Source organism: Ruditapes philippinarum, unplaced genomic scaffold (genome assembly GCF_026571515.1).
Source record: "Ruditapes philippinarum isolate M1 unplaced genomic scaffold, ASM2657151v2 ctg2184_1_1_1_1, whole genome shotgun sequence".
NCBI classification, from domain to species: domain Eukaryota; kingdom Metazoa; phylum Mollusca; class Bivalvia; order Venerida; family Veneridae; genus Ruditapes; species Ruditapes philippinarum.
The window spans coordinates 1-19,152 of NW_026860819.1; the positions used below are offsets into that span (position 1 = coordinate 1).

Genomic DNA, 19,152 nt, shown 5'->3' on the forward strand with positions numbered 1-19,152 from the left:
GAGTAGTTTTATAACAGTAGATACATATCTTTGTTTCTAGATTTTTTTTCCTTATATTATAAAGTATAAGACGTAACGTCATGCTCTCTCTCACGCGACAATTTGGTACCTGTAAATTAAGTGTTTACATTGTTTTTTCATTTTATGTTGAACGAGTATACATGTATATCACTTGTTCTTAAAGCATTTAATAGGTCATTAAAATGTGACACTCTGACGAATTAGCATTACTGTGACATTGGTATCTATAACCTTATCTTATCAGGTTGAGGCACAAGAAAAACATGTAATTTGCGATCTAAAGTAACGAATACTTTTTAAATACATGTACACGTAAAAACTTGCGTATTTGACAATAGAATTACATTTAGAATAATTTCAGAACTAGCGTGGTTGGTTTTTAAATTAGTTAATCGGGATAGTAATTTTATTATGAGTATTATTCGTTGGTGTGAGTGAGTAAACATCTTTTTTATGTATACATTTTTACAAAAATTTTCTAAAATGCCTAACAAAATGTTTTACAAGGATTCCCCTGATGTTCTAAGTTTAGACATGAAGGAACTTGAAATATTTTTACGAGTTTTCTATACCTTTGAGGAAGGTCTAGATGTGCAAAATGTCAGATCATTGTGATTGCTTTTAATTTTAAACATTTTCATTCCAGAACTATGTTGCTAAAAGTTTTAGTAGCTATTTTGTTACTGGGAACCACAACAGGTTTGCTATATATCATTATCATTGGTAATATAAAATAAAACATTTAAAAAAAAGCATATTTAAAGTTTGCTAAATATTACCCTTCGTGCAGGTTATGAGAGAAAAGTCTAAGAACAAATTAGTGATAATAAATAACTTACATGTTATAATTTAATGAGTTTCTATGTGTCCTGCTTCTTCAGTTGAAAAAGTTATCTTCAAGAAAAGTATGATATTTCATAAATTTATCTTATATTTTGATTTCCAATTGTACTATACTTTTTCCAGAATATTTATCCGTCTTCTTGTGGTCACAATAAGTTTGAGAGTATGCAGGGTGTATTTTATATTTTCATAATTTGTTAAGGAAATCGACATATTTTATCTTCTGTTCTCTTGTATGAAACAGACGCTTCCAAATTACACACTTACAATTATATCTTTGACTTTCTGGACAACTAAGACGTATCAGAAAAAAAGTTTATTGGCAGAATTTTCAACGCCAAATATACAAATAGTGCATATGCGCGACAAAAGTTAACAAGTGCGATCATCATAAAATGTCAATTTCATTTATATGTTGATATAAAACATATAATTAAATATTCTAATAAATTTCATATACAATAATGTAAGTTTGGTATAATTCATAGATCCCTATGTGAATGCTTATAATTATGTCTTTTTCGGATATTCAGATTCAATTAAACTTTTCAGCAAGTCTAGTGTGTTTATACTGTACTGACGCTGTCTCGCCTGCTGATTGCGATACTGTTATAAGATGTGGATCTCACGAAGTAAGACCTATTGATGTTTTATTAAAGTAATTATTATTTTTGTAATATCTATCTAATGATTATGTCATTCATTATTTTTTATTACTGTAATTTTCTTAGGTAATTCTAAAACTGTTATGGTCACATGGCAACTTTCAGGGTTTGGAATGCCTTAGATGTTTCACCATGCATTGTGTCGTGTACGAGTTGGCACATTGGTTTTCTTGTAAATTTGTTTGTATAACTCATTCTCTTGGCTGAATTTTAGTTAATTAATCAAACTTTAAATGCCCATAACCATATATAAATACGTAATCATATATTCCATTGTTTCACCTCTGTAAAGCGCGATTAATTGGCGCTTTGTCTTTATTTTTGGTCTTGTAAGTTATTTTTTTTCTTTTCATGAAAACAAATATGCACGTGAACAGGCTATCTAAATAATTTGTTTATGTGCCAAATGATGCCATTATTTTCTACGAATTTTGTTGTTTTTCTTCAGCGTTGTTATGTTGACGCATCTGTGAGTGCTGCAGGAAGTATAAGATATAACCTCGGGTGCAGAGACGAAAAAAGTAAGTTTTCTATTTATCATTTTGTACAAGTACAGTTTTAACAAATAAACACTTTTCAATAGTCACCATATACGTAAAAGCTAGCTATTGGTGGATATGATTGGATCCATAACTGTGATTAGGTAGAGCATTTCGATTAAAGATAAAAAAACAGCCTTATTAAAGGTTGTTTATTACCGAGATATCAGTGAAATAAAGGTGTTAAATTGAAAAAAAAAATCAATCTAAAACAGAAGAAACAGAGTCCTCAAAGAACGCCTAAAACGGCAAAATTGAAAATGCTGAAGGCTCGGTTTGATTGAGCCAGTTTATGAACGGTAATGGAATATGCAAGTTACCTTCCACGCTCATTAGCAACGGCGTAAGCAGAATTCAACATTTAAACATGAAAATGGTGACATTTTGAATTAAGAAACATCTGCGCATGTGTTTGTACGGTGACTATCATGGTATCTTCAATGAGACACTTTCGTGCCATTCCATGAAAAGCGGCGTATGATCCTCTAGTAATGGAAGGCGTTTGCCCTAAACGACAAAACAATGGGCGAAACTAAAGAAAATGGAATTTTGAAATGGTCAGAGGTTATGAAGCGTGCATAGCACAGATAAGACGTCAAAAGGCAGGCATCATATTCGAAGGGTGATTCAACAATATTCAGTTAGAATTCTGAAACTTCCCATCATGAAAAAGATCAAATAGAAGAAATAAAAGCACTTTTAAACGCATGCAGACCAAAAATGTCGTGCTAAACGATCTTCAAGGGCCAAAAATACATCTTTAACATATAACTAAAGTCATTATATTAATTGTTTTATATTTAAATGTATAATTTTTGGACATCATCGATGTAATGCATAGGACTAAACTGTATTTTTCTTAAATTAGAACTCCCTCTATAAATTCCTTTCGGATTCCAAACGGATTAGTTTAAACAATATTTCTATTCAATGAACATTTATATACGCAATATAATTGCTTAATATTTCAGCAATGCATTGGTTCACAGAATATTGGTAAGCGTCAGCTTATTCCAGACTTGACAGACATCGGTACAGAGAAGATAAGTGATATCAGCTCCCATAAAAGAAGGGATCAAAGTTTGTATGAGATTGCAAGGGGAGCATCTAATAAAAGGGGGAATGGTTTCATTGTGTGTAGTGAATGTTGCAATGGCAATTTATGCAGTAACGATGGCTGTGGAAATTATGGTAATACCAAATATAACAAAAGCAATCTCTGTATCTAGTTTACTTTAAAAATTTGAATGTCAGTTTTTATAACTATGTGAAAATTAGAATTAACAGTAATTAAATATTTATGCCTCATTTCACTGAAGTGTTTATATGAAATTATTATTAAGACAAAAATGTGCCAAAACAACAAAGGAAAAGTTGAAAGTCAAGATTCAACATATTTAAATATAGAGCATTAATTACCCACGATTTCTAGATAAAATAATTTATTACTGTATACCTATACACAATGTTATTGATAGCAATTAATGATTGGTCCAAAATGAGTTGAAGAGTTTTATCGTTAAGGTTACAATCAATCCAGAGGTCCAGTTTGTTACCAATGTGATGAACAAAGCAGTCTCGAAGACTGCAGTAAAATACACTTGTGTGGTCGGGGAGAGGTGATTAGAAATATGAATCTATTTAAAGCTTGGCAATTGAAATACAATCTACATTTTGCATTAGAAAATAAGCGGAGTTCGGATGTAAACACGCTAAATAATAAGCAAGAACTAGTCAAATATATGTTAAGTAATTATTATTCAAAATCTAATAACAAAATGTTATACTTTGTTTTAGAATACTAGTATTTCGCCAACCTTTCACAGTCAAAATAATGTTTAATTTGCTAAATGTTAAATGAATCACACATAAGCATAATTATTTTTATCAAGATGTCTAGGGAAAAAAATAAAGCAAGTACTTGTATCCTTATTTTGCAGGTGTGTTTGCTACAGAAGGTGTTGAATTCCATGACACATATAGTGAGATATACGACAAAATGTATCGGAGAATATGTAATTAAATTGGGAATAAGTCATTTACACCATTTCCCTTTTTAGCTTGCAAATTTTCTTAAACGTACTTTGCCAGTTTTCTTTTTTAAAGAAATCTCAATTATCAATAGGGGATATCGAGATAAATATTTAAAGTCCGTCGGTCATAGGTAGGCCCTATAGAGCGTGGTCCGACAGCAGAAACTTGTCACTTGGGTTTAGCACGATAGAGGTTAGTAAATAAATGAATATTTCACACAGATTACTGCGGGTCAAAGAACAACTTATTTGTTCATATGATTGTGATGAAAGAAGATAAAAAATATAATTTTGCAAGTATGAAAGCATTTAGTACACATATAAATGTAGAAAGGAGACCTAGATCTTCCAGAAAATTATTGTGAAATAACATTGCTTAGTATATTAGGCAAACTATACACACGTATTTTAAACACCAGATTAACTAAATGGGCAGAATATTATCATGTATACATTGAGGCCCAGTCGGGGTTCAGAACCAATATGGGAACCACCGATAACATTTTCGTATTACTCATATGCTGAACGAAAATAAACAGTTGTTTTTATGTTATATTGATTTCACAAAATCCTTTGATTTTGTTGTAAGAGAAAATTTATGGTTGAAATTGATTAAACTTGGGATTCGAGGGAAACTTTTACAAACACTTAAGTCAATGTATAAATCTATAAAATAAAAAAAATAAAAAAAATAATACGTTAAGTAATGATTTTTCTTGTAAATTGGGGGTCAACTGAAGTTCAACTGAAAACTCAACACGTGCATATTCTCAGAGTTTGGTTTTCATGAATATTTAAAAAAGATACATGTGGTTAATTTCGAATTGCATTAACAAGATTTCGATTGTCAGCACACAGATTAGCAAAACTCTTGAAGACGAGTTTAATTTTTATTGGAGTGTATTGTATATAAAAACTTAAGAATAAAATACATTGACAAACATTTTTGGAAATATCCTAATACATGTATATTGAAATTTATTTAACTTGTGAAAACAGAAACCTAACTTTTCTCCTTACCATGTCAGCAGTGACAATGTTATATTTCCTCTGTTTTCTATATGGTTTGCATGTATGTATGTAAAATGGTTACATGTTTCATTTTTTATGTTTGAAAAGCATCCATTGGCTTATTGTTTTGTAAAATGTATAAGAGTATTGTACTGTATAAACTCATGGGTTGTAACCTTTTGTTTAAAAACTATCTATCTATCTTTTATGGATAGGCATGTACTGGCGAAATACAAAGATACCGAGACCTAATATCGTTAATTGGAAAGCGACAGACAGTGTCAAAAAGAAATAACCTTGAAATAGGTAGGTAATAAGCATATTTGCTACATTAATGTATACGGAATAAGTTCTTCTATCAATAAAATTTTTTATCATATCCAAAACACAGAATAATTTTGTACTGAACTATCTTTAAGGATTTTCAATATTTCTGTGTCTGAGAGTTTCGCTTTTTTTCCTGTCAAGACTCAGTTTTGATAAAACTGTTGTTTTTACATTTAATTAATTACATACTTGTCCTTCGGCATATCATTACCAATCCAATTAAATTTGAAATGAAAGGTTGTATAGTTGATACCATGGACCCAAGAAGCTGTAACTCTTAATGTATCTTACTTCCAATGAGCAGTATTTATAGAACCACTTGCCCCTTACCGCTTTGTGCTCGAATCTCACCAAGCAGAAATGTCGCTATATCACGTTAACTTATGAACTGTGTTGGTGCGACATAACCCCTGCCCCCACCTCCACACTACAACCACCCCCACAGAAAGAAAAACAAGTTCTTCAACGTTTGTCACCTCACTACATAATTTTACACTTCCCCAAATAAATGATATTTAGCAATTTATTTGTAGATAAACTAGGTTAGTCTAATTTGTTCGTTAAATGTTAAATCCTCTCATTTCTTTCTGGCTTTTTCTATAATATTAAAATAGAACAATTTCTGTTTAAATTTTAGGAGGATCCTGCCTTGTGCAATGCTGTAAATCCGATTTGTGTAACATCAATTGTAAAGAAAATGTGACACTGAATTCTACAGCCGCAACAATTGCAAGTTCAAGTTTACCAACAACAACTATGGAATCTACACGACCACATTTCACTACTGCCCCATCGACCTTGGCATCAGCAACATCACAAATATATAGGTCTTCCTTCCAAACAACCACGAAGTCGTACATGATACCAAACACATCATTTTCTCAACTATATCCAATGCTGACAACAAGTGCAGGTAGGTACTGGCGTTTTTAAAATAAAGATATGACTTAGTATTTCATAAGTTCATTCGACTAGAATGTACTTTCCGACTTTTTTGTATTTGTTGTCCAGCACTGTTTCAAAGAGTATATGGAGAAGTTATTGACAGATATTGATAGAACACAATATTAAACTAGTAGGCTACATAATCGTAGACTAGACACGTATATAGTCATTGCCCTCTCAAACACGAATGTCATATTCTTAAAACAAACTAAAAAATCTGAAGAAAAGAACAAAAATATGGGTTATTTTTATATTTTACAATGTATTATTTTATTTATTACTGTATTGTATTTTTTATTGATTATATAGCAAGTTTCTGTATATACAAGAACAAGAGTTACAACCAGGGAGAGGTATGGCAAGATAGTTGCCGGTATAATTGTACATGTATAAATGCTGGGGCTGCAGGATTTTACAGATGTCGTGATATGTAAGTGACTTTTTGTATATGCATTGTTTTGAAAATGTAATAAGTAATTATCAATTGTTTATTTTCCACATAAGAAATTTAGGTTATTTGCCGCAGCAGTGTACATTTTATATAAAGATAATTATAAACATTACAATAGACAACGGCTTATTTATGCAGCATTATGCAGTAAAATTTTTAATCAGTCTTGGTCGTTTGACTTGGATTTAAAATATCACAGTACTCTAGTTTTGACTGATTAGTAGTTTTCTTGTTATAATGCAAACAAAACTCCATAGGGTTAAATGTAATTTGAAAATTTGACATAAACAATATACAGTTAAGAGGAGAAATATGCATATATTTCACTGAATGTTGTTTCAATTACAGATGTCCAGTATATAACAACCTTCCAGCTGATTGTATTTTAGAAAAGAAGCCAGGAGAATGTTGCTCTCATCCTAGATGTGGAGGTATAATATTTAGTATCAACTCATCAAGATGTTCAGATTGTTGAATTAATGCTTTTTTACTTTATTGTATTTCTTTCTCGTTCCGTTTCCAATCTGTATCTAAATCATCATATTGAAAGTAGTATGTATTTAACTTTCAGAATTATCAAAATTATATATTAAGGATATCATTTCATTAGAAGTTTGTATGTGAAATACGTGTACATTACATGTTGCACTTTTAGATATACTTTTAGTAATCAATGAAATTATATTGGCAACATTTTGCTCTTTTCCTAAATACTCTCAAGCTTTACTGCTTGAGGAAGATCTTAGTTGTACCTATATACTATAAGGTCAATGCAGGTCTGGAGAAGATTCATGCTCTCCTTTTCAATCATTCAAATTGAAGTAATAAGTGAAAGGCCAATAATTCAAAGTATGCACAGCAAACTGAATTTATGCTTACACTGAAACAAGTTTTACCATTTTATTTTGTTAACCATGACATTTCTTAAAATCTTGCCTCTTTTAAACAGTTATTGCAAACACTTGTTATTACGGTGGCACATATTATCATGAAGGAGAGAAGTGGAACGATGGTTGTAAATATAAATGCACCTGCCAAGATGGAAAGACTGGGTTCTACAAATGTGTAGCTCTGTAAGTGGACTCTTTAACACTAATTTCCATATCTCAATAAATATGATATGACTGGCTAGTAGTGTTAGTAAGGTAATTATTATTTAAGAAATTATTCGAACTACAAACAGTGATTTTATCGCTAAATAAAATCACTGTTTGGAGTTCGGATGCGAGGAATTACATCACGAGGGCGTAGCCTAAGTGATATAATGATTGATATACATCCGAACAACAAACAAGCGATAAAATCACTGATTTGAATATATATTTTCGATTCTAAGACAACAACAACAAGTAAATGCTGCCGTACCTGATATCAAGCTAAATTGCGCCTGATTTGTTTCCGTACTTATTTTCAGCGCGTTGCATTTTTATTAATTGTTTATTATGTTTTTAAGAATGTATTACAATTTGTAACAACAAATGTTTTTTAAGATAAATTCCTACCACTTTTCCATAAACATTATCATCTTTTTTCTTTCTTCTGTTGTAGATGTCTTAACTGGACATTACCACCAACCTGTCGCCTAGACCCAGCTCCTGCCGGTAAATGTTGCCAAGTACCCGTATGTCCAAGCAACATCAAACTTTCATATCCACCTGGTTATGTACAAGAATAGAATCACTTATGAATTCTACCATGCTTTATTTGAATTTATTTTTATATAAATTCTAAAGAAATAAACATTTGTTTAAAACATACTCAGATTTTGTTTTGTTTGCAAATCTTTTTCTCGTACTGTTTGTAATTTTTGCTCTAGTTGTAGATTTATCTTATTTAAGGCTGAAAAAAGTAATCCTAGACAAAATTAGGAACAAAGTTATAATGTGGAAGTTTTCCAGCTAGCTTACGAAAAAAACAACGAATTTTAGCATTTTGACTTTTAATACTCAACTCAACTGGAGCTGGCATAGTAAAAGATTTGATATAAGTGCCATTTACTGAGTGTTTTCTGAATTTTAATAAAGTACAGGAGGAGCTTAAAAGTCACATTGGTTTAAATGCTCAGAAGAAGAAAGTAAAATTTAATATAAATGGTGTTGACTTATGGACGAAATAAGGACAGTCGACGATAATTGCTAATATGTTTAACTTAATTAAGTTATGTATTATTTGTAACTTAGTTACAAGATTTCCAGTCTTGCAAAACAAATAATTCAGCTGAATAATATAATATATAATTTCATAGATCTTACTTCAGGACTTTTTTTTACCAGATACACGTCATGATATAATAAGCGTATTTAAAGTTAAAAAAAACTTGTACACAAATTTACATTAAAGTTGTTATAAAAACACAACTTATCTCTTGCTATGTCGTTTATATCAACCCAGAGTTAAATTCTTTAAGTTCATTATATTCAAACTGTTAGTGTCTGCTGCCTGTAGGTTTTGAATTTTTGAAAAACAATAACTCCAAAACACCTTATGAAAGAAATATGTTTGAATATTTCCTTAAGAGCAAATGGTGCTGGTACCCTGCTTTAAACAATCTTCGGAGTCAATTTTCTCAAAATAATCTTTTGACGCCAAACATTATGAAATTCAGGGACGTCTACCGATACACATTTTATAGCTTTTTACCAGTGCTTTTTATTATGTGATGGAAGAATTGGTGTATATTCCTTTCTAAAAATAATGAAACATTTCTATACAAGATGAGGCGTTGTCGTGTAAGGACTCTTTTCTTGTTGTAAAACTGTTTTCATTTCCTTCATTTCAGTGTTCTTGTGGAATCGCCCAGTGACTGTATGAACCCTTCCTCTAAAGATAAATATTTAATTAAATGACTTCAAAATTGAGTACCGGTAAAAAACATAATAATGTGAATTTCCGCTGGTCCAGATGTGCAACTTAATCCCCATAAGAACGAGAAGACAAGTTATTCAAAGGGTAAGTTGTAACATTTGTATGAAATGCAGAAATTTATGAAGAATATCGAAATGTAATTGTACCCTTATGACTTTCCTCTATATTTACCGATTTTTTGTTTCGAGCTTTTATGCAGTCTTTGGGGAGAAGTTTACCCTGATAACTTTCCACTATATTGACCAATTTTTGTTTCGAGCTTTTATGCAGTCTTTGGGGAGAAGTAATTTACGTCGACTTGTGTTCGCAAAACATGCGATGTATATGTAGAAAATGTCAAAACGGTCTCAAAAATCGGCGGTCAAAATTGTGAGGGATTTCTGTCAATCACATCATGCTAAGAGAAAATACAAATGGAATGAAACACTATATGCACAATAGAAAGAATTGGTTATACATACTATGTATACCTTTAACCGATCAAATAGGTAAGAAATAGGCATGTTTTCTATATATTATAATATGTCTGTTTCTAAAAGCATAGAAATTCAGTAAATTTACTATGAAGATAGTGAATTCGTACGATATTTGTATAGTATTGACACATCCGGTCGTTGAATTTAGTAGCTGACGCTACACGTTTATTTTGCACCTTGTACAATAGTATAATATACCTGCGGACATTTTCTATTTTATTTAATTATTATTCCTTGCGCAAATACCCGCTCCATTTTCAGCATTCACGCGGTAATTTCTTTCCTTGTAAATGAAGTGGTCAGTTCTCTTGTTTGCATAGTTTATCAGTTTCATATTGCATACCATGTGGTCATTAAAGGTCATTTAAACTATGACCATCTTTATCTCATTTATAGCAAAATTGGAAACATTTTACATTGATATGTATAACCTTATCTTAACAGGTCGAAGCATTAGGGGAACATGTAAGATATGCTTTTGTCCAAGGATTTTGTTAACAAGAATTAGGAACATTGATATTTAAGGTAACAAATACTTCACATTTTTTCCCGCAAAAAAAATGTTTAATACCATGTGATAACTTACGTCTTTGACAAAAAATGGTATTTAGATTTCATAACATGTCTGTTTGGTATTTGAATGAATCAATCGGTATCATAAATCTAAAGTAATGTAATAACTAGCATGAGCATTTTCCTCTGGTGTGAGTGAGCAGTAAGTATATACTTTTTATTTTATTTCGCAACGTTTTTCTAAAAATACCTAAAACAGGTTTTAATAAGAAAATGTTGTCATTTGGCCACATCAGTATGGATTTTGTAGACACCACACATCAGTTGAAACGTTTTTATTTCTTATGCATAGTTGTTTTCTATCCGCTGCCAACTGTATTTTGTTGTGCATGAAAAGGATCTGTCTGTATGAGGTACATTGTAACATAGTAGTAAACTAGTTGAAACTACCACTTTATTTAATATATGCTGGATACAAACATCTGAAAATGAAAACTTATGAAATGATGCTTACTCACTCTCATCGGAAGTGGCTCACAGTAATTTTTTGAATTAATACTGTTTGTTATGTTACGTGCGAGTGTTTTCGATCCGTCCGATACTATAATTTTCCAACACCTACTGGATAGGGTAATCGCTATTGACCCACCATTAGCGGTAGGATAGTGAACCCCGACTTTGTTTTAACATTTTAGTATTTCCATTTGAACTCAAAAACAATACCGTAACACTAGTCAAGCAAACTCTCAATTCAGCAGATAGTGAAAAATAAAACAATTAATAAACAGGATTCCATTCTTTTCATCTTGAACCTGGAAAGGATACCATAAGCGGGAAGAATGCAGAAATCGAAATTTGCAGATTTTAGGACCATGGCAATGTCTAAGAGAATGTCACAAAAAATAATAAATGTCCGATAAACATTTTCATTCCAGGAATATGCTGCTTCTACAAGTTTTTGTAGCCATTTTGTTACTGGAAACCACATCAGGTTAGTGACATTAATATCATTGATAGTGTTAATTAGAATACTTTCGAATAACCAAACTTTCCGCAAACTTATTTTAAGACAGATAAAGATAACCATTAGTAGGATTTTTCATGCAGGCTATGAGAAAGGAGAATAGATGTAAGAACTAATTTGTGAAAATGAGTTAACTACCAAGACATATGAATCACTTTTTGTATGTCCTGTTTCATCTATATCAATATAATAATAATTATTACTACCCATCGTGGGTATCAATCCGCATTGTCACAATGTGTTTGAGAGTTTGTAAGGAGTATTTTATATCTCAATATTTGTTAAGGAAATAGGCATATTTTATCTTCTTTTAATCTGTTATGCTCCTGACTGTAACTTCATACATATACTTATATCTTTGATTATCTTTGCAAATAAGAAGTATTGGACAAGATATGAATAAAATCTTTATTGGCATAGCGAAATATACGCGCGTCAAAAGGTAATAATTGCCATCATCTCTAAATGTAAATTTCATGTATATAATCCTTATGTCTTTTTCGAATTTTAACATTTCAGCAAGTCTTGTGTGTTTATACTGCACTGACGCTGTCGCACCTGCTGATTGCGGTACTGTTATAAGATGTGGATCTCACGAGGTAAGTTTAATTGATAAAATATTCTTCAATCAACATATTTTTGTAAGGTTTTAGGTAATAACAACACTGTAATGGAGACTTAAGAGTTTAATGGTTGAGGAATACCTAAAAGTAGATTGGTCTATAATGGAAGGTCTATAATACAAGAAATAATTATGTCGATAGTATATGTAGGTAGTTTTCAGTATCACACGTAACAACAAACCACGAAAGAAGTATATATGGATGTTGTTGGCAAGTGTGAGATACATGATACAATATTTCATATATTCATGTAGCAGATATCAGAATGTCCTAGACAAAATAATATGATCCAACATATCATATAAATGTTCATACTAAATAACTTAGACGTAATTAAAATTTTTTTCAAGTAATATTTTATAGGAATATCCATGAACATTTCTATTCTTTTTGTCAATACTAGAGATAATGATTGAAAATGTGCCCATTGTAGATAAATCCATTTTAAGCGTTTCATCATGCATTCATTATGCCATGTACGAGTTAGCTACAAGGGCTTCACTAGTTGTATAACTGACTCTCGATCGTGTATTAAAAAGTCCATTGTCATATATTCAATTAGTTCACCTTGTTATTGTGTATGTCGTAAAGCACAATTCATTGGCACTTTGTATTAATCTTTGGTTATGTTGTAATTGTTTAAGTAATTATTTTCTTCTTTTCATGACATAAAGAAGCTATTCTAACTAAATAATCTGTTAAATAGCCGAGTGATGTAGTCTTTTTTTCTACATATTTTATTCCAGCGTTGTTATGTTGATGCATTTGTGAGTGCTGCAGGAAGTATAAAATATAACCTCGGCTGCAGAGACCAAAATGTGAGTTTTCTATTTCTTACTAGTATATATTTTGTACACAAGTACAGTGTTAACAAAAGGACAACTGTTTAATGAGATTTTCAATAGTCTATAAATAGATAGCTAACAGCTGATTGAAATGTGTGGAACCATTTTAACTTTGACTAGTTAAAGTCAGTACATACATAAGGAAATTTCGATCAATGAAATAAATGTTAAATCATGCCACAAACACAAGTCTAAAACTTAAGTTATTAATTGTTTTAAAATTGTGTATACTGTTTTTAAAACAATACAAAAATTAATGAAATACTAATAATACCGATACTAAAATCAAATTAAAATAAGGAGGTTTCTTATTAAAGAATGACCTGGATTTTAGACAAAAAGCATTGCAACATACACAATCACATGAAAATAGATAGCAAAACATATTAAGCTCTTTAATTGGTTTATGTGACTTGCTCCATATATTTCAGCAATGCAGTGGTTCACAGAATATCGGTAAACGTAAACTTATTTCGAACTTGACATACCCCGGTACCGAGAGGAGAAGTGATATCAGCTCCCATAAAAGAAGGGATCAAAGTTTGTATGAGATTGCAAGGGGAGCATCTAATAAAAGGGGGAATGGTTTCATTGTGTGTAGTGAATGTTGTAATGGCAATTTATGCAGTAACGATGGCTGTGAAAATAATGGTAAAACAACAAAGAAATGTCTGTTTCTGGTTAACTTTTTTATATTTTAAATGTCTGCTTTTATAATTATGTGAAAATTAAAAGTATAATTAAGTATTTAATTTATATCTCATTTCACTGCAGTGTTTATATGAAATTATCATTAATTAAGACAAAAAATATGTACAAAAGCCCCTAAGGAATAGTAGGAAGTCAGAATTAAACAGAGTTTAAAATAAAGCATTAATTACCCACGATTTCACAATTTTCATTTAGCTCTTAGGGCACACGCATTCTTTTATTTTGGGACCATACGCCGCTTTTCATAGAATGGCACTTGTAAACGTGTCACATTGAAGGTTCCATGAACACATCTGCGGATGTTTCTTACCATTTATCTTGCACTTTTCGTTATCGTGAATGAACAGGCTCCATTAAACCGAGCCTGCAAAATTTTCAACGTTTTGATCGTTTTTTTAGGGATTCTTTATTACTCTCTATTCTAGATGAAATAATTTATTACTGTATATTTATACACGTAGATAGCAATTTATGATTTGTCTTTTCAAATGTTCTGTAAAACAATATATGTAAATGTATTGTTTAGTGCCCCTTTTATAGAATGTTTTTACAGTGTCGTTTTAAAAGCATTGACATATATTTCGTTATGATTTATTATCCAAATGAGTTGAAGAGTTTTCTATTACAAACCGTTAAGGTTACAGTCAACCTAGAGGTCCAATTTGTTACCAGTGTGATGAACAGAACAGTCCCGAAGACTGCAGTAAAATACGCTTGTGTGGTCGGCGAGAGGTGACTATTATAAAATATTATTAAAATATAACTAAGGTGAGATTCTAGTAAACATGAAAATATTGTTAGAGATTAGAAATATGAGTCTTTAGGTTATGAATTAAAAATACATCTTGCATTAGAATATGAGTTTTAATCGGAGTTCTGTCAACTTTTCATAGACAAAAGAAAGATCCATTTTTCAAATGTACCACCCATGAACATTATTATTTTATCAAAATATCTAGAAATATAAATAATATAAAGTAGGTACTTACATTCTAATTTTGCAGGTGTGTTTGCTTCAGAAGGTGTTGAATTCCATGACACATACAGTGAGATATACGACTAAATGTATCGGAGAATATGTAATTAAATTAGGAATTAGTGATTCAAACTATATCGCTTAACTTTCTGAATTTCTTAAATGTACTTTGCCAGTTTTCATTTTCACAACTCTCATTTATTAAATGTGGATATCAATATGAAAATTTCAAGTCAGTCAGTCATATGCAGGCCCTGTAGAGCCTGACAGACTGCAAAAACTTGTCACTTGGTTTTAGCACGGTTTTAACGCTGCCAGCTTCTATTTTAGCCTTCCGGTTAACTTAAGAGCTTTGGACTGTGAATCGGAGAGCCCGGGTTCGATTCCAAGACTGCGCAGGTCACTTTCGTTGTGATTGATCATTAAGTCCTGTCTACGGTCATTCGCACTGTATCTCTGCTCTGGCACAAGTTATCATTTCCTTACGAAAGAGAAAGCAAATAGTACTGGTTAACTGCTTAACAGTCTGTCCAGGAACGAATCAGAAGCTTTGGTAATTTCAATATGGCGTATTGCTGTGATCCAGATGTAAACTAAGAACACCACCACCATTTTCAAAACTCTTAGTTATTGATTGTGGATAATAAGAAGGAAATTTAGTCTGTCAGTCATGTGTATAAAGCCAGGACAGACTGCAAAGGCTTTTCACTTGGTTTTTTAGCACGGTGAAGTTTAGTTAAAAAATGTATATAAATTCCAACAGGTCAACCAACAACTTATTTGTTCATAAATTTGTGATTAAAGAAGATAAAAATATTATTATTATTTAGTACATATATTAGTTGTTTTTTATGGATAGGCATGTAATGGCGAAATACAGAGATACCGGGACCTTGTGTCATTGTTAATTGGAAAGCGACAGACAGCATTCAAAAGAAATAACCTTGAAATAGGTAGGTAATCAGTAGATTTGCTAAAACAAGTTCTTCTGCAATCTTATGGGGTTATGGTGTTTGTCGTATTGTATATTAAAAGCATATCATTCATACATAAAATGTCATCGGGTATGATCAAAGTTACATCAAAGGTTATTTAGTTGATAGCACAAACACTAGAGGCTGTGACCCTTAATGGTTTCTAACCTCAAATGAGCGATATCTATGAAACCACTTGCCCCTCGTCGTTCTTAGCTCGAATTTCGCCAGGTACTTTGGATTCATTTATGTGAGGACGCTATACGACTAGCTTACGGAATGTCGGTGCTTCTACTCAGGTCCTGGTTTGTGCCCGAATTAATGCACTGGAAAGCAGAAATATATCTGTATCACCTGAATTACTGTGTTAGTGCGACGTAACCCCTACCCAAACCTCCTGCATCCCCCCACTACAAAAAAAAGAAAAGGAAAAAAAAGAATAATAATAAATTTTAAAACATCTAACAAATTCTTCTACGTTTGTCATCACACCGTAGGCTTTTACATTTCAAAAATTAAATGCTATATACACGTACTAATCTACATGTAGATAAACTTGGTTAATCTATTTTGTTCATTAAATGATCCATCTTCTCATTTCTTTGTTTGAAAATTTAATGACTTTTTATATAAAAAAACAACAATTTCTGTTTAAATTTTAGGAGGATCCTGCATTGTACAATGCTGTAAATCCGATTTGTGTAACATTAATTGTAAAGAAAATGTGACACCGACATCTACAGCCGCAACAATTGCAAGTTCATCAACATCAACTATGGAATCTACACACCACATTTCACTATGCCCAATTTTAACCCTTTCCATCAAAACAACGCACAAAAAATATAAGGGCTTTTTTCCAAACAAACCCCCAAAAACGTTAAAATGATAAACCCAAACAAGTAAAGGGTTTTTAAACAACTTATGACACTCCGAAACCACCTACTAAAATTATTCCGACATCATCCCAGAAATTACCATCGGTTACTATGGCAACATCATTTTCTCAACCAAATCCAATGCTGACAACAAGTGCAGGTAGGTACTGGCGTTTTTAAAATAAAGATATGACTTATCAAGATTAGTAATTTCATCAGTTTATTCGATTGGAATGTACTTTTCTATCTTTAAGATTAAATGCTATTAAGTATTTTGTCGTATTGCTAAATACGGTATTGTGGAAAATCTTGTAAGAATATTGACAAATATCCGTGTTTTGTTCATTTTGTAAAGATTTGCTAAACTGTTACCTGAAAATCATTTCTATTACAGGTGGGTGTTTACACAATAAAGAGTTATACCGAGAAGGCCAATCCTGGACCATTGGTTGTGAAAAACGATGTACGTGTATAGATGGGAAAAAAAATTTACACAAATGCACAGACCTGTAAGTTTTTAGTATTGATATGTTTGGCTATAGGATACAGAGTAAAGATCAGTAGCATTTTCTGTTTACTGAGGTTACACTCAGTTTTATTGTTACCTGGTGCACTTTCTTTCACGATGTTTTTATTAACACATCTTTGTTATGCGTTTCGTGCCGAGGCCGTAAAAGTCGCCCCGCAAATTTAAATAGGTTTTAACTGATTGGAAAATAGGAAAGTCTTGTATATTTGATACTCATATTGTGAAATGTATTGGAATCATTGTCCAGTTGAGTGTAATAATGAGCTCTTCAGGTGTATTTATAAATACACAAAATATCAATGCAAATCTTTTGCTGGAATTATTTACATGTTACACGTTTGTCTTCTCATATTTTTTTCTTTTCATTGTCATTATCAGAGACTTGACGATTCAGTCTGAAAAAAAAATGTTTAGTTTGACAAGTCAACACAGAAACGAGTGGTGCCGTATTTCTATGCGGATGGCATGCATTAATTGTACTATTGTCTGAATGACCGAACACTATTGAATATACATTAGTTTTATTCTAGTTACGAAAGCATATGTTTACATGTTAAAGCATTCTATCAAACTCGTATCAAAGAGATAAGTCTACACAGAGTTAAACTAACGTAACTAGAGAGCATATCATATTACACAACATTATCCGCTATAGATCATCACAAATGTTTAAAATATAATAATCTGTGTTATGATACGCGTTACGATATGGGAGACAACTCTGTCATACGTGTTGTGATATGGGAGACAACTCTGTCATGTTAACTTATTTTTTAGATGTATCCGATGGCAGCTGCCAGACGTTTGTTATCTATCACCGCCATTGCCAGGAACGTGTTGTGAGCAACCGGTGTGTCCAAACTATATAACCATTCATTACCCTCCCGGCTATTCACACAACTAGACTATATTATTTTCCTGTTTTTATTTATCTTGATCAATAAATGTGATTTCATTATTTTACTTATTTATTTTATAGTCTCTTAAAAAAAGTGCAAATAATCTCTTCTGGCATTCACTAAACTGGGCCACAAGTGAGTTCTAGGCATTGCAGTTTCTGAGAAGTTTTCGAAATTTTTTTACTTTACAAGTCTTTTATAAACTAAGTTATCCATAGGGCGGGACTAATTTTGACCCCAGGGGAATGATTTATATAACTTCTGTAAAGGGCCACTTGACAAATACTACACGTCAATATATCGAAGCTATAGGTATTGCAGTTTCATAAACGAAAACTTAATGTATTTTCCTATATAGGCCTATGTCTTTGTACAACTTTTGTAGAGAACCAATATGTGATGTTACATGCCAAATATCTAAGCTCTGGGCACGGTACTTTTTGGGGAAACTTAAAGATTTCATGTTTAAAGTCTATTTTAGCTCCTGTGACCTATTTTATACATCAGACTAACTATTTATATAACTTTTGTTGAGGACCATCCAAAATTCATTCCTGTAAAAACCTTGCTTTGTAAAACTGCATATCCCTAATAAGATTCCAGTCAGTCACCAATTTGCCAAGAATGGCTTACCATTAAATGAGTTCAGAAAATGGAAATTACTCCAGAAACATGGTTGGCACAGGCACAGTAACTTGATCGTGCTTTTTTCTCATCAGTAAATATGTGAAATGACATGTCAACTTGCGAAAAAGGTTAACCAAACTGTCAGAAATGTATTAAGGGGAAAGATTGACGCCTTGGTAGTGATTAGTATGTTGATACGAATCCATTAATATCAAGATATCTGTAACTTCAAATCAGCCTACTTTCATGGGTTACAAAATTACATATCTATAATAAAAAACAATTTATATTGATAGATTTGAAATATATCCAATTTACTAAAATATGTTAACTGTACGTATGCTTGTATTTGCTGGGTACTGGTTATGTAAATGAAA

At 31.7% G+C, this 19,152-nt stretch overlaps 3 protein-coding genes across 5 annotated transcripts; all 3 read left to right on the plus strand.

Annotated features, from left to right (window-relative positions):
* The first annotated feature begins 328 nt into the window (after positions 1 to 328).
* On the plus strand, positions 329 to 8,592 carry LOC132713486 (uncharacterized). 3 transcript variants are annotated; one of them, XM_060696109.1, is made up of 13 exons: positions 329 to 451; positions 668 to 720; positions 1,417 to 1,496; positions 1,978 to 2,049; positions 3,040 to 3,259; positions 3,593 to 3,687; positions 4,009 to 4,083; positions 5,328 to 5,418; positions 6,077 to 6,352; positions 6,694 to 6,814; positions 7,184 to 7,266; positions 7,785 to 7,908; positions 8,384 to 8,592. In XM_060696109.1, exons 2-13 carry the CDS (start codon positions 672 to 674, stop codon positions 8,508 to 8,510), a joined length of 1,413 nt encoding a protein of 470 aa, XP_060552092.1. In that variant the 5' UTR covers positions 329 to 451; positions 668 to 671; the 3' UTR covers positions 8,511 to 8,592. The 3 variants fall into 3 exon arrangements, with proteins under 3 accessions (XP_060552092.1, XP_060552093.1, XP_060552091.1); XM_060696110.1 differs by having other exon boundaries at positions 329 to 392; XM_060696108.1 differs by having other exon boundaries at positions 335 to 455.
* A 6,056-nt stretch (positions 8,593 to 14,648) lies between these two features.
* On the plus strand, positions 14,649 to 16,731 carry LOC132713473 (uncharacterized). Its single transcript, XM_060696084.1, has 3 exons — positions 14,649 to 14,971; positions 15,728 to 15,821; positions 16,505 to 16,731. The coding sequence occupies exons 1-3, from the start codon at positions 14,927 to 14,929 to the stop codon at positions 16,729 to 16,731; spliced, it is 366 nt and encodes a 121-aa protein (XP_060552067.1). The 5' UTR covers positions 14,649 to 14,926.
* Positions 16,732 to 16,766: 35 nt separating this feature from the next.
* LOC132713488 (CCN family member 4-like) lies at positions 16,767 to 18,617 on the plus strand. Its single transcript, XM_060696111.1, has 3 exons — positions 16,767 to 16,880; positions 17,115 to 17,229; positions 18,027 to 18,617. The coding sequence occupies exons 1-3, from the start codon at positions 16,832 to 16,834 to the stop codon at positions 18,151 to 18,153; spliced, it is 291 nt and encodes a 96-aa protein (XP_060552094.1). The 5' UTR covers positions 16,767 to 16,831; the 3' UTR covers positions 18,154 to 18,617.
* The last annotated feature ends 535 nt before the right edge of the window (positions 18,618 to 19,152 follow it).

Coding starts and splice junctions, on each gene's coding strand:
- LOC132713486 (XM_060696108.1), top strand. CDS start 433: ATGAGTATTATTCGTTGGTGTGA. Junction 2,050..3,039: donor TCGGGTGCAGAGACGAAAAA/AGTAAGTTTTCT, acceptor TTAATATTTCAG/CAATGCATTGGTTCACAGAA. Junction 3,260..3,592: donor CGATGGCTGTGGAAATTATG/GTAATACCAAAT, acceptor TTTATCGTTAAG/GTTACAATCAATCCAGAGGT.
- LOC132713473 (XM_060696084.1), top strand. CDS start 14,927: ATGACACATACAGTGAGATATACGACTAAATGTATCGGAGAATAT. Junction 14,972..15,727: donor CTAAATGTATCGGAGAATAT/GTAATTAAATTA, acceptor TTTTATGGATAG/GCATGTAATGGCGAAATACA. Junction 15,822..16,504: donor AAGAAATAACCTTGAAATAG/GTAGGTAATCAG, acceptor TTTAAATTTTAG/GAGGATCCTGCATTGTACAA.
- LOC132713488 (XM_060696111.1), top strand. CDS start 16,832: ATGGCAACATCATTTTCTCAACCAAATCCAATGCTGACAACAAGTGCA. Junction 16,881..17,114: donor AATGCTGACAACAAGTGCAG/GTAGGTACTGGC, acceptor TTTCTATTACAG/GTGGGTGTTTACACAATAAA. Junction 17,230..18,026: donor TTACACAAATGCACAGACCT/GTAAGTTTTTAG, acceptor CTTATTTTTTAG/ATGTATCCGATGGCAGCTGC.